This window comes from Schistocerca serialis, chromosome 4, assembly GCF_023864345.2.
Source record: "Schistocerca serialis cubense isolate TAMUIC-IGC-003099 chromosome 4, iqSchSeri2.2, whole genome shotgun sequence".
In the NCBI taxonomy this organism is placed as follows: Eukaryota; Metazoa; Arthropoda; class Insecta; order Orthoptera; family Acrididae; genus Schistocerca; species Schistocerca serialis.
The window spans coordinates 266,673,163-266,689,049 of NC_064641.1; the positions used below are offsets into that span (position 1 = coordinate 266,673,163).

The window sequence follows — 15,887 nt, forward strand, 5'->3', positions numbered from 1 at the left end:
ACAGAATAAAACTAGCAGCCCCTAAGTATCGATTAATCTTTGATATACAATCAGGTAGCGATGGTAGCTAAAATATTTGCTACTTTCCACAGGGGAGCAGCAGTTTTCTAAATGCAGCCGACAAAAACGTTGTATTAATGACGATACAAACTAATTACGCAGAATGAATATGGGTGAAAACCCGCTAAGCAAGTAGGCGTAGACAAAGCCGTAAAGAAAAGTGGTCACTTGCTGAGATTCATCAAGCAAGGATAGGCCTTGCACCGACGTGATACCTGAGAAGAGAACTTGTGCATTTCATGTAGTTTCGCAGGTAAACGAAAGGTTAAGATCAAGTGACAGGGAAAGAAGAAGCCTGTGATCGTGATAGTGTGCACGCATTCTTCACGGAGTGGCCCTCCGGGATCGGTCCACTCTGTCAGTGCTGAGAGGTGCTGGAGAACTGGGAACAACGTTACCCCTGAGAGCGCGCCGAACAGTCCTGGAAGTAACTGCAGCAGCGCACTAACGTCACTGCCGCCGCCTGCGCCGCCGCCCTGAGGAAAACCGAGGTGAGTAATGCCGGCGCGCCACTACGCACTCCCGTGTGCTGACAAGTGAGTAACAATGCGTAATTACCCCTGAGAGGGAGCCCAGCAGCCCCGGCAACAGAGGCAGTAGGCTGCTAATGTCGCTGCCGCCGCCCCCCTGGCCGCCCTGTGGGACACACCGTCAGTTTCACAAGCGCTGTTGGCATCCTTGTGAAGTACAAGTCAGTCTTCATACAGACACAAGTATTAAAAAGGCATCGTTACCCCTGATAGAGATCCCAGCAGTCCCGGTAGCAGAGGTAGGAGGCTACTGATGTCGCTGCCGCCGCCATCCTGCCCGCCCTGTGGATCATACTGTGAGTCTCAGCGTCACTGTTGATAGGCGACTAAAGTCATACGTGTACGTGTGGTGCAGAGGACAACTTTACCCCAGAAAGAGCGCCCAGGAGGCCGGGAAGAAGCTGCAGGATGCTCCCGCTGTCACTGCCACCTCCGGACTGGTCCCCCTGTATAGCACGTGTATGATTAAACACTCTTTCCTTCTCCTCGTTAGTAGACTGTAAAATAAACGAAAGGACTTTATCACTAAGCATAAACGTAGGACAAAAAACTAGTCACGGGAGACGTAATGCAAACTGCCGTGGCTCCATAGACATCAGGCGCCAACGGCACCCCGCACGACATCCAAGTCGTTTGGGTTGCCGCGAGCTTCGCCACTATAAGAACGTCGCCGCGGGGTCTCTGAACTCCGGAACTCCACAGCCGGACCAACGACTTTCTGTGGACTCCGCCTCCACCTTCCTAGACAGCACTCCACCTCCTCAGTTTGGACTCTGTGATCAGTGACAGGGTGCCCAGGGCTTAAGAATTACTACTATTTTGCTCGAACAGTCCACGGGTATACTGCCGGTTCATAGTGTCCAACGGGCACAATATTTCGGAGATCAGACATGTCGCCATCTTCAGGTGCGCTGACGAACTGAGCTCCTGAGGGCGGGTGGGCCGCCCGCCCTCAGGAGCTCAGTTCGTCAGCGCACCTGAAGATGGCGACATGTCTGATCTCCGAAATATTGTGCCCGTTGGACACTATGAACCGGCAGTATACCCGTGGACTGTCCGAGCAACAAATACGCCGGGAGAAACTGAAGAATTACTACTATTTTGTTTTCTTCACCGATACTGCCAAGACTTTGTGTTTCTGACCTTGCCCGACTTGGAAATTTTCTGTACTTTTTGATGGGCGGTACTCCTCCAGTGAAGTACTGATGTAAGATACTTTGAGAGTGTTTTGTTTCCGCGACCTGCGCCGACTTTGTTTTCAAAACCAAGAAATAGGGATTTTGGTTTCTCGCCGACCTTTATTCAAATTTCACTATTTCCTTCACCTTTCAAGATTATTGTGATTAATTCCACGTCTCGAAAAACTTAATTATTTACTTTTGTGTTTCAGGAACTTTAAGTGTGTTTGCCATTGGTGAACTATTATTTGCTAATTCGTTTACGGGGGGACTTTGTTTAATTTCTTACTTGAAGGAATTTTACTTCCATAATACATTGAGGATTTTGTTAATTTTGTTTTCCAGATATAAACTTGTGTTACAATGACTACGTGACTAGTGTCTATCTCTGTGGAACCAGATGTATCACTAACATCGTCTAAAGCTAACTACAGCTCTCATAATCGTGTGAATTTGTTCGAGTATACCAAACACGGCTGAATCCACTCATTGGTATTAGGTACCGTAGAGCTGACAAACTGCGTGCATGTTGCTTGCTACGTTTCATCTCCAGTTCAAATTACTCCCAAACATACTCTATGGGAATAAGAAGGTACTGGGACCAGGGCGTATGGGGTGCAGCCTAGTCTAGAGAGCGCCATCTCGCTAGGGAAGCTGGTTTTGGTATTCCATGAGGAGATATTCGCTCTCAGAATGAGCACAGAGGAGGATCTATATTCGAGCTACAAGGATCGTAGCACCTACATTCATTCTGACAGCTAAGCAGCTCTGAAATCTCTGTCAGCCACTGTAACGAGATCAAAGATCGTCACAGATTGCAATGAGTCCTTTGAGAGGTAGAAGACAACAATAGGGTAAACCTGTTCCCGATTGTTGGACACCCAGATATTACTGTTAACGAACAAGCTGATAAGGCAATCCAGGACAGAGGCAATGACCTTATTTGGTGGACCAGAGCCTTTTCTATGACTAAAGTGGTGATGAAATCTTAACTGAGCTGAGTCTTAGGAGAACACGTAGTAATTTGGTCTAAAACCCAGAAACAAAATCAGGCAAGCAAATTATGCCGAAATCATATTTAAAGAGAAGTGCTGTAAGACTAGGCTTGAACAAGAGTCAGATTAAATTCATGTCAGGATTAATGACTGGCCACGGAAACTTCAAGAGGCATCTGTACTCGATAGATTCTCAGAACGAAGCACTAAAGTGTTGACCATGTAGCGTGTGAGAGGAAACTGCACCACTTTTAATCTTCTAATGTGATGTATTGGTGGCCAAAAGACACAGAAAAATGGGTCAGCTTTGTTTAAGAGATGGTGGTCAAAAAAGACCTAGTAAAGGGTCTTCTACTACTTTTCAATGTTATTAGCCGGCTTTACTAGAATGACAGAACCACACAATAAACTCAGTTTCGGCGTGGGCAGGAGAGAGCTAATGCATGATTCAACAGGCTGATTGACGTGTGATAGGGTACCTGAATCTACGTGAAACCAGGAACATATCCGTGCACACTTGTGAACACATCTGTTGTCGTCTTGAAAGATGGCAGTATCCACAGCATACTCAGCATGAAGATGTACGAGAGAAGGTTACATCTGTCAGCGAGAAATGTGAACCAAGCACACTGTTTCATAGTCACAGTTAGCTGAATGAGTGGGACCAAACCATGCTATCAGAAAACATCTCGAAAACATCACCGTTCGCATACCTTGGGTTAAATGCCTAACTGGAGCTGCGACACACTCGACGCCTTTCTTATTTGAAAAGAGGCAAAATTACCATTTGTCCACATATCTCCAGTCAGCTACTGCTGTTTCGGGAGTGCAGCAGGCCATCGAGTATTCAATACGCCGGGAAATTTCAAAAATTCCGGCTAAACTCCAGTTTCTGTTTTGTCTGGTATATTGAAGAGATGTGCCGCTATCAGAAATGCGTATTTGCGAGGTACCCGTCTCGAAATGTCCGCTGCGTGTCTGCTCAGGAACGAGATGAAACGGACTTGCAGTTACTAACAGCAGAAATTTATCTATGTTTTGAAACTGATTGTCACTGTCGGATGTGACGCTTGTCAACTGCCCCGTCGGTGAGGATCTTTTTACGACCACCATACTTAGGCCGCGTTACAAGACTGCGAGTGGTGTACTGTTTTTTGTAGACACATTGGATGGTTCGTTTTGATACATTAACGAACTTCGTTTACAGAGTCGTCATGAGCAAGTCCAGAAGCTTTCCGTTACTCTGACACGTCAGCACGTCATCTTACAGCCCAGGTTCCACAACAACCTATTGGTACACATAGAACCCCTTCACTATTTACGTGTTTATGGTTCATTCCGCATGACCTCATGACTCAAATATTTTTTGTCATCTTTGCGTGAACTTCAATGTTTGACAGAGTTGTTTCGCAGAAGCATCTCATTCTTTGTGCACTGTGACCATAACTTTATACCGCCGTTTTCCAAACTATCCCGTCTTATAGTCGATGTAAAGCGAGGAAATGAGATGGCTTCTATGATATATAGAGTTGGAGAAAATAGACAACTTCTCTTCTCAAAAACGAATTTTGGTTCCTTTTTTAATTGGGTAGTTCAAAATGGCTCTGAGCACTATGGGACTCAACATCTGAGGTCATCAGTCCCCTAGAACTTAGAACTACTTAAACCTAACTAACCTAAGGACATCACACACATCCATGCCCGAGGCAGGATTCGAACCTGCAACCGTAGCAGTCACGCGGTTCCGGACTGAAGTGCGTAGAACCGCACGGCCACCGAGGCCGGCAATTGGGTAGTATAGTTTACAATTATTACTCCTTCTTGACAGTTTCATAACTGTCAAACGCATCACTGCTGTCCTATTCCTATCACGAAAGAAAACTATTTATTTGAGATTACGAAATCTTGTAGCCCAAACTACGCTTTATGACGTGTAGAGCTTAATCGTTTAGTATGTTGTAAAATAATAGCTGTATAAAGTTCTTACAGTGGCCGTGGTGCTTTAGTGGGTGGAACAGTAGGCTCTGACCCTTGAAGCCCAGGATTCAGTCCCAGGTGGGGGTTCGGACTTTTACTCGCTCCATTCCCTCCAGGTCCGTCGCAGGTCTATTGATCAAGGTGTCAATCTGAGTAGCGGGCATCACTCCAGGCGATAAAGGGCGCCCGGGGCACTGGATTCAGTCGCCCCTCCTCCTTGTAGTGCCGCCGCAGAAAGAAGGGCTACATCCTTCCTGGAGTCAGACCGACAGCTGGTCACGAGCTTGCGCCACAGCCTCAAAAAATATAGTGTTATAATGCAGTTTACGAACATTTATCGTACAACAGTATTTGAGACCGGAGCGTGAATGTCGATGCATAAAAAAGAAACAATTGTAGCTTTGGTGGAGGTTCACATGACCGCCTCGTACCAACTGTACACCATCTAGAAGCACTACAGCGCTCCAGAGCGACTCACGTGCTCTGGCAAAGACATGACTGATATTTTGTCCTGCGAGATTACTAGAAAATACCACAAATAAGCCGCCGGGGCGGTCTCACCCAGCGAGGAAAACATTTACCCCAGACAGACCTCCGATCAGTCCCGGGAGGAGCTGCAGAATGCTTCCACTGTCACTTCCTCCTCCTCCGGCATCCTGTCGTCCGTCCTGAGAAGAAAGCAATTACATATAGTGATGTGTTAAATCTGTACCAAGATCTCGGTGTATGAAGGCGAGAGTTGTTTACCCCAGAACTGGAGCCCAGCAGTCCAGGGAGGAGCTGGAGAATGCCACCGCTGTCGCTGCCGCCGCCATCGCCTTCCGGTTTCTTGTCTGCCTAGTGGACGCACGAAATTTCTAAACAGTAACAAACATCTGCTTTACGGCAGCAGTACGTTAGCCGTGTGTAGAAGTAAACACCTTACCTGCGGTCCAGATAGAATACCGAGTACCGCAAAGACAACGCGGAGCAGGCTTCCCACTAGGGCGCCCTTCGCGGACGCCTTCTCAGGATCCTACGACGCAGGACGAGAGAGAGAAGATGTATATAGCTTCAGCCCATCTTTCCTTCGAGGTACTACCCAAAATTTGCGAGCACATTCCAGTAAATCAGAAAACTTACCCTACAGCTCAATTTTATTTGTCACCTTCAAAGCAGCCCTTTCGCAATTGTACGCAGCTCTTCCAGCGAGATCGTATTGCTAGAAGCAGTGCTGCATGTCTGCAGGCTAATCGCGTTCAAAATTAGTAGCGGTTCCGCTCGAAGCTCATCTGCGAAGTCGTAACACCAGCTTTTGAACACCAGTTTGTATTTCACGGGAGAGGAGGAAATCGCAAGGGGCTGAACCAGGTGAGTTGGATGGAAGGGAGAGAGTTGTCATCTGGACTTTTGCCAGGAATTCCCTAAGAATGAGCGAGGCGTACACGGGGTGTTCCAGAAGTAATGAGATATTATAGAGCGCAGACGTTTCATGGACTGACCACAAAACTTAGTGACAAAGGGAGGGTGCACTAACTAATTTAAATTAATACTTTTAACATCAGATTCGGGTTATTCACAAAATTATATCTCGAGTTGATTAAATTGTTATTTCAAAAGTCATCGTAATTAATCTTGGCCATCAGACTCATTTTTCGCGACCATTTCAGGTCTCCAGTGGCTTGCCTAACCATCGGACTATCGGCTCTGGGGAGTGGACGAATTTTCTGGGTCCTAATTCAACTAATTCTGCAATAATGAAAGTTGGCGAATACTTGCAGAGGTTATCCAGCCATTAGTTTCACATTTAGTCCACGGCTACTTGCCACGGAAGCACACCATAGCGCCCACCTCTTTCGCGGAAGTCGCCACATCTTCGGCATTCCCATTCCCCAGGGCCGCGGGCTCTGATCGCTGCACAGAGCAGCTAACGGTAACTGCTGCGCTGGTTAGGCTGGCAGTACGGCGGAAGCTTACTGTGTCGAGGGCTATCGGCCACAAAAGTGGCGAAAGCGGCATGATCGGCCAGTTGACGAGATGATCTTAGGTGATCAGATACGAAGTCGTAAGTTCGGGACCAGACTCCATCTTAGCGTCGGTGAGAATGCTTTGAGCAGCGTTTGTCACCACTGTCCTTTCCGATCACGAGGTTGCACACAGTTAAGTTGATTTACGAGTTTACGTTCAGTAGCGTTCGTAGTTATACTGCTGATCATTCAGATCGGGCGCTATTTAAGGTGATACCGGAATACTTTTTAGAAGTGCCCTTCCCGGGCTTTCGTTACCATTCATACCAGTAAAAAAGTTCTCCATGTTTTCTCCCCTTGCGCTCTCTTAAGTCAAGGACTGGACCGTTCTAATTCAGTGACTTCCATACGACTTGCTTGTCCTGCAGCAAGAAGCAATAGAACCTGGCTTTCATGAACTTATGGTTACACTTGTGTATCAGGTGGCCTCGACATTTCCTTTTGTGTTATTTGAAGAACAATATATTACATTTTACCAGAAGAGACACATTTTCTCTTGTGCGAGCTTCCCTCTGTCCTATCTATCACGTTAATTGACCAGAAACTGAACCGTTGCTAGAAGAGAAATTGGTACCAGCCACGGTCGGGACAGCAGCCGACAGGTATGTGAAGACAAACTTCACCACTTACAGGGAAACCGATAAATCGTCTGTACATTTTTGCCACTTCAAATTAGCCTTCATTAGTATTCACGCCTTCATCCACAGCAGCCAACAACTACTGCAGTATGACAGGGTCGTTCATTCGAAGCAAAAAAGTCGAGTAAATGTGGTCTCTAAAATGGATACCTTAAGACCTATGCACACTTGTTCGTCTTTGCTGCTGTGAAACACCTCTTCTGCTACACAAGTGCTCATAGCTCTTAAGGTACACATTTTAGAGTCCATGTTAACTAGATGATTTTTTCTTGTTTTGGTCCGTACTACCACCTCACAAAGTGTGAAAAGCAAAAAGCTTGCACTAGAAGAGATTTGTTTCACAGTGTCTAAGATTCAGATGCGCTCATAGCTCTTGACGTAAGCATTTTAGTTCCTCTATTTACTAGACGTTTTTGCTTTGGTTGTTCTTGTCCTATCATTGAATACTGACCATTCCTTCTGGGACACCCTCTATCAGCCTTATAATGATATACTTCCGGCTATATAGTCGAGTTGTTTTCACCCTGTCGTGCACAGTATTTCAAAGACCGACTGAGTCGTCGTCTTCAGGTGCTGCTAACTTTGCTGTTATCTATAGTCGCTGTCTGGAATCGAACCAACGTCGAGTACAGGAAGAGAATGCACATATCAGCAAAGTAACTGAAGAAGAAGACTTGATCGGTCTTCGAAATATTGTGCACTAAATGACCTTACACCCGAAAGCACACTATCAGCAATGACGAAAAAATCTGAAAAATGACCAACTGTGTTGGTTCTTTCATGCCTAAGGCCATTTCCGTCCAACAGGTTACGCAGTCCTCTCAAAACACTGTAATAGAATTCTTTGTGACTGTCTGAGCACATGAAAGACATCCCTTATAGACATTGCCGTGAATGTAAAATAAGAAAATATTACCATTTACTTGATGTTGCTGTGAAAGTGGAGCGTTTTCTGTGGCCGCTGCGGAGGTTACTACATTGTTACACGATCATAACCGTGCTCTCATAATTCATTGGCAGTTATGACCCTGAAAGGAAATTTTGATCATCTCGGACCTTTGTTTGCAGTACAGTGTACACTTCAACCCGAAAGAACTCTACTGAAATTTCGCTAAAACCTGTTAACGTGGCCCATACGAAATTTCAGTGATTTCTCAAACATCGTGGATTTTCTGCCTAGTGTTCTTATGGCTTTTTCGCGATCGTTTCCGGAGCTGTGCATGATGACAGTCAGCCCCAATGTTTGCCATGCTCCACAGCTATCATTAAATCGCTTAAGCCACATAAATGTTCTGTCTGCGCTCAAAGTTTGCTCACCAAAAGCTTCACTTAGCATGCGTTGGTTTTCAGATGCAGTTTTGCTGAGCTTAAAACAAAACTTAATGCAGATCCTTTCTTCCTTCAAGTCAGCAATTTCTAAATTCGCAGACACTTTAGAATACGGTGTAAAAAATCAGCAACAGCGTCAGCAACGATGCATTCACAATGCCGGTAAGTGCCAGACTGGCTGCTGAAAGAAACAGCTAGAGGTGCCCAGAGGCGGGAGCTTGCACAGCTAATTGTTTGGGCGCAATGTTCAAATTCTCGTCACCCGCCAGAGTAGCCAAGAGCGCTCACGCGCTGCTTCCTAGACTCGGGTAGGCGCACCGTCCCCGGATCGAATCCGCACGGCGGATTAATGCGACGGTCGATGTGCCGGCCAGCCTGGATGTGGTTTCTCGGTGGTTTTCCACATCCTACTAGGTGAATGACGGGCTGGTCCCCACGTCCTACCTCAGTTACACGACTCGCAGACATTTGAAACACATCCACACTATTTCACGATTTACACTTGACGCAGACAGCTCAGGGGTATGGGGGGGGTATGGGGGGGGGGCGGCAGGAAGGGCATCCGGCCACCCCTTAAAATTAACCATGCCAATTCCGTAATTAACTCTGCCAAACCTGCCCACAATGCGGGATAAAGGCAATAGCAAATGGAAGATAGAAAGACAGAAATAATGTTCAAATTCTCGTAAATTTTGGGTAGCCCTCGTACTGCTCTGTAACTGTGTGGCTCGAGCTTACCGCTGAACTGGCGCCGAAGAGACCGACGACGAGCTGCAAGATACTTCCGCTGTCGCTGCCGCTGCCGCTGCCGCCGCTGCCGTCCCTGCCGCCTGCTTTACTGTCTCCCTGGGGATTAGTGGGGTTAGTAGCCGACTCTACTGATACTGTACTGGTAGTAGCGCAGTTACCTTACACTGTACACTAAGAGCAGCGAAAGCGCTAGCTAGCAGTTAGTTACCCCGGAGCTGGCGCCCAGTAGGCCCGGAAGTAGCTGCAGGATGGATCCACTGTCGCTGCCGCCGCCGCCGCCGCCGGACGCGTCGTCGCCCCCGCTCTGGGAATAGGGGTTGCTGACATCAGCTGTGACGTGTCGCTCGTGCCACAACGAGGGAAACACACAGAACAGTGATTGCCCTGGTCCCTACTTGTGTGGCATCCTTCACGTACTAGTACAGAGTGAGAGTGGGTACTATCAACCCAGATGGTTTGATTTTGAAGAGTGATCACGAAGTCCTGTTTCCAAACGTAACAGCCTTTTTCAGGATGAAGTATCACACTTCACCTTCCAGCTAGGTAGAAGAACCATTTCCACTTTCATTGTGATTTAATATTGTCAACAAACAAGCAGAAATTCGCAAAATCTGTCATTACTTGCGAGTTTCCTATTCATAAGGGTCCTTGTCTGCAACCTCATTAAAGCTCTTAAGTGTTTCCCATACGTGTTCCTTCAGTCCTGAAGCATACTCAGTGTCCTGAAATACAAAATTGCTTTTTCAACGTGCACTTTCTAAATTGGACGTTAGTCGTGACGAATTAACGCACCCAGCTTCAGAAATAGGCAACTTCCGCCGATATGACATGACCGACATCAATATGGCTCCTAGTTGTCTCACATTAGATGGATAAAAAACAACCGTAAGATAAAGAGATTTGAATACATAAGAGAAGGAACAGAAACTGCTCTGCTGGAAAAAGTGACTATGGGAACATCAATTAAGAATATGAACTTTGCACATACACTCACAAGTTCTACATATTACAAGAAGAATCTTTTCAAGAAGCAAAATTAAGACATACCAGACAGTGATGCAACCTGGGAAGACACGGGAGAAATTATGAAATTTACAGGAACAGGACTGATTTACAAGTTATAACTTAAGCAAAAAATACTCAGAAGCTATTGGAGCAGTGAATAACAGGAGAAAGTTCGAATGAACATATACTAACCAGGAACTGCATACCCAGATGGAAAGAATTTCGGAGACCTCCATAGAACAGATAAGGTGTCATCGTTAAGCGACTGTAGGAGGATACAAGATGGTTTGGACAGAATTTATTGTTGGTGTGAGGAATGCCAGTTTGAACTAAACGTAGAAAAATGTAAGTTAAGGAAGATGAGTATAAAAAACAAACCTGTAACGTTTGGATACAGCATTAGCAGTGTGCTGTTTGACACAGTCATGTCAATTAAGTATCTAGGCAAAATACTGAAAAGCGGTATGAAATGTAACTAGCACCGAAGGACGGTAGCAGGGAAGCTGAACAGCCGACTTCAGTTTATCGGGAGAATTTTAGGGAAGTTTAGCAGATCTGTAAATGAGACTGCTCGTAGAACAGTAGTGCGACCCATTCTTGACTACTGCTCGAGAGTGTGGGATCTACACCAGGTTTGAGTAAAGGAAGACATCGAAGCAATTCGGAGGCGTACTGCTACGTATATTTGTTGCCGGCTCTTTCAGTCAGCACGCGAAACCCTACTGAGAAAATTTAGATAACGGAATTTGAGGCTGACTGCAGAACCATTTTACGGCCGCCAACGTACATATCGCATAATGACCACAGAGATAAGATTTAAAAAATTGGGGTTCGTACGAATTTATATACACAATCGTTCTTCCCTTGCTCCATCTGCGAGCTTAACAGGAAAGGAAATGAGTGGTAGTGTTACAAGGTCATCTCCACCATGTGCGGTACTGTGTCTTGCGATGCAGATTTGTAGTAGTAGACGTAGGGGAGATAGTTTCTTGTTAATTTGAAAACACTCTACACCATAAGGTACAAAAAGACCACGAAGAAATGGGAACACTACGAAAAGATTTGCACCATAGTAATATTCAGGCGCCGACGGGGTAGCCGAGTGGTTCTAGGCGCTTCAGTGTGGAACCGTGCTACCGCTACGGTCACAGATTAGAATCCTGCCTAAGGGTCCTTAGGTTAGTTAGGTTTAAGTAGTTCTAAGTTGTAGTGGCTGATGACCACAGCTGTTAAGTCCCATAGTGCTCAGAGCCATTTGAACCATTTTTGAATATTCAAGCAATACATTTTGAGAGACATACGTTTCCTGAACAGAATGTCAGCGAGGATGAAAACAGACAGAATAGTGAAGATGTTTGAAAGGTGGAGAATGAAACAATACTGAACAAGGATAAAGACCGGAAGAAAAACACATCATCCAATGAATGTGTACCACAGAGGGCCAGGAAGCTAGCAGAATAGATATACGATAATATTTTTGGAATAGGTTTCGTGTCATAGTTAAGGCTCTAGTCTTATGTACGTTAAGACAAATTTTGTCGCATGTGAATCAGGGATTATTAGATGTTATTAGCACTAAGCTATAAATGGTGTAAGGAAAACACTTAAAAGTTTTTTTTTTTTATTTAGTCACAGTTCCGGACCCATAAAAAGACCGCAAAGTTTGCGTCAGGGACTGAATAATTGAGCAAAAAACACAAATCGATCCGAATTCCTGTGTTTAAACGGTTTACACTTATCATTTGAACCAATCCATCAAGACCCCTGAAATCCCATAGCCAGTCCCCATTACTAAAGCTTAGACCACAAATTAATTTTCACACGGAGTATATGACTGAATTATAGGCAACAAAAATTGCATATGTATGCTGCAGAGTTCCTACGCCCTGCCTAGTCTCAGGGGCATAACCAATAATAAGAGGCGGCTAATGTCACCAGGAAGTATCAGCAAAAGTTGTTCCCCTTGATGTGATCTACCATCTTTACATCTTTGATGAAAAGACTTTGACACAGCCCGTATGAGCATTGAAATTCATGGCCAAAACGTTCAACAGCCTTTTCTTTTGCGCAGTGCTACTAGTTTCACTCACAGACCGTTCTAAAGTTTAGCAGCACAAATGACAGGAATGTTATATCATGATGTAAACGATTACAAGTTGCTGTTGAAACCCAGCCATAGTCTATAAAATTATCAGAATCATAACAACATTGTACCGAGAAGTCGTCATCAGAGGGCTTATTCATATCGAAAGTCAATAGTAGTTGTTGACTTTCGGTGATAATAAACCTTCTGGTGACAACTGCTCTGCACAATTATTATATTGCTAACATTTTTATTGACTATGGTTAGTCTGCAACAGCAACTTGTAACCGTTTACACCATGGTATAATATTCCTGCCATTTATGCGTCTTAAGCTTGAGAATAGTCTGTAGCCGAATCTAGTAGCACTGTGCAAAATAAAAGACAGCTGAAGGTTTCCACTATGAATTTCAAAGATTATTTACCAGCTGATTTTCCCCACCTATATTCATACATAAGCGAAATAGAGGCGGACGTGTAATTATACCTGATGCTGTAAGACATGTCATATTATCGTATTCCTTCACGTTTTCCACAGATCCCTTTCCCTGTCGATTTTGCATTAAACCATCTCATTTGTTTTCATATAAAGTCACTTGACTTTCAGCAATATTCTTTAACACCAGATCTCAAATGCGTGCATTCTCTGCTTTTCTGGTTTCTCTATGGTCCATGCTTTTCTTCCAGCAGTTTTGAACTACCAATGCACGTTCTCCAAAAATTCTCTCTCAATTTACACTAGTAGATTACTTTCAGTGAGCATTTCTCTCTTTGCTTCTGCCAGTCTATTTCTTATATCTACCGTGTTTTGCCCATCATGGATTATTTTGCTCCCAAGGTAGCATAATTGTCTTACTCCGTCTACTACACAGCCTCCATTTTTTATAATAAGAATATCGGTAACTCATCTCTGCAACACCTCATTACCCATGTCTTCCTTTCACTAAGTGTTAATCAATATTCCCTCCTTATTCTATGAGGCATTCCTTTCGATTGGTTCCTCATTTTCGCTGTAGACTGAAATGTCATTCGGGAATCTTAGCATTGCCTGAAAGCACATATGTGTCATCACTACAGACAACTACTGTCGTCTGCTGAGCAGTACAACGGCTGACTGCGTCAGTAGCATCAATACCTATCTTAAAACCAACTGAAAGTTGTCAAAGCATTATTAAAAAATGTCGTCAAATACGGATGTGATGACCCCTTGTACGGTGCTTGCTCCTTCAGATTTTGTACACCTTCAGACTTCACGATATTTCTTTCCCAATTGTTTGTTGCACATATTCCAACCTCTGTATTCCCGACCTGCTTACACCCTCTACTTCTTCCTCCTCTACCATGGACGCTATTTTCCGTTGTCTTTAGATCTGTCCCTTCATCTAAATCTCCACAAATCAGTAACAATGTAAGTCTTAAAGCTGCCTGAAATCAGTTTCGACCTGAGACCTAGAATAACGAAGCACGGCATTCACTCTTTGGCTGGTCTCTTACGTCTATAGCCTGTGATGTAGTAACGTAAGTTTCGTGTGTGCTGAGGATAGTTACCCCTGAGCTGGAGCCGAGAAGGCTGGGCAGCAGCTGGAGGATGGAGCCACTGCCACTGCCGCCGCCGCCGTCCGCCGAGTCCTGGCCAGGCACAGCACACAAGCTACAGGCCGCCCGCTCTACGTCTGCTAGCCTTCTGCTTGCCTGCCCTGAAGACGCCACCGGGCCGAAACGTCGTCACAATTCGACACAGCTCTATCTCTATTCTACACGCTTAGCTCTGTTCCATTCCAACCCCGTCACCCAACGGATTATGGCAGCTGAAATCTTTTTCACAGTTTCTTATGCCTTTGCTCTGATACTCGTGCTCTCGAAATCGGTAACAATTGTGAAATCGGTGATCCGAATTAAATATTTGTACCAGATGGACGGCACTATAGTGGTGAATACGACTACCACCTGTTTGAAAACGAATGACTATCTCGTATTGTTGACACGGCAGGTCGTATACGATGACGCAAGGCAAAATCTTCCAGTACGCGTGGGTACACAAGCGAGCTGTCTGTGTGACAACTACGAATGTGTAATGGTTACAAACTACCACTGACTTCAGCATGAAATATTTCCCTATATGGGCCGAACAAAAAATTTCCCTTCGAAGGCCGTACAGTTCAGAATTGGTATGCCAATCAGGCGAGATCTCCATGAGCAATGATGCTATCATCGCACTGACGCACGGGGTTTGATAAAACGGACACTTCAAGACCGTTTTTTGGGCCCGAAGGTCTGACAAGCGCATGTACAGACTCTAGGGCGGGTGCTCCAGTGTCTTCCACTTGAGCTGGCGCAACTTCTGCTGACCTCCCAGACCGACCAGCGTCTTGTGTCGAATCGGGACCAGCAGGGAATTTGGCGCATCGTTCCCCAGAGGTGGTTTTCGACAGACTTGCTGCCCCACATATAGTCTTCATTCTCCGATGGATGTCAAACGGTGTTTGTCCTTTGGCATCCGAGAAAATAATAACAGCACGCTCGTCCTGTTTGCAAGCATTTGGTAATAACGTCGCCATAGTTTACGTTCCCGCATTTAGCGCATGCTCGTCGGAAAGACACAAATGCCTCGCTAACCCCTTTCCTACATGTCGGTGCTTATACCCATAACAGAGTCACATTAGTTTGCACAGGTGCTGCAGCAACGCCCTCAAACTAAAACGTTGGCATGCCCCCAATAGTTAGTACAAACGTACCTGAAAGATAAAATTTTCGGTTAATTTCCCATCAAATGCGCTCGAGCTACGCCCATGGAGCATGATTGAGGTATATGATAGACGCTTAATGAGGCACCGCCACATTTTTCTGCTGACGTACGACTATACCTAACGCGCCAATATGGTCGAGCATGATCTGCACCTTGGCCTTCAAGCTCATCTGATCTCAGTTCTCTTACTTTTCCTCTCTGGCCAGCGAAGCAGCATGAGAATCGTGTATAAAATGAGCTGTAATGTGACAGGGGCCGCGCGGGATTAGTCGAGCGGTCTGGGCGCTGCAGTCATGGACTGTGCGGCTGGTCCCAACGGAGGTTCGAGTCTGCCCTCGGGCATGGGTGTGTGTGTGTGTGTGTGTGTGTGTGTGTGTGTGTGTGTGTGTGTGTGTGTGTGTGTGTGTGTCATAAGTTTTCACACACACTATGAGAGAGGGAGTCACATGCCCAGCAGTAGCAGCAGACTGACTTTACCAGAAAAGGTATTCTTAGTAAAGATGTACTAGTAGAGTGGAGAAGTTTCTATCACAGCTTTAAAATTCTATCACCGTAAGAGTTATATTCGAAGGGATAAAGGTCCTGTGACAGG

The 15,887-nt window shown here is 45.4% G+C and overlaps 1 protein-coding gene across 1 annotated transcript in view; it reads right to left on the reverse strand.

Annotated features, from left to right (window-relative positions):
* Positions 1-15,887, reverse strand: part of LOC126473893 (loricrin-like) — a 118,708-nt gene that overhangs the window by 32,777 nt on the left and 70,044 nt on the right. The window contains exons 5-6 of the mRNA XM_050101233.1: positions 14,098-14,178; positions 9,672-9,767 (exon numbers count right to left, since the gene is read on the reverse strand). Coding sequence (XP_049957190.1) covers positions 9,672-9,767; positions 14,098-14,178 — 177 coding nt within the window. The remainder of the gene's footprint in view (positions 1-9,671; positions 9,768-14,097; positions 14,179-15,887) is intronic.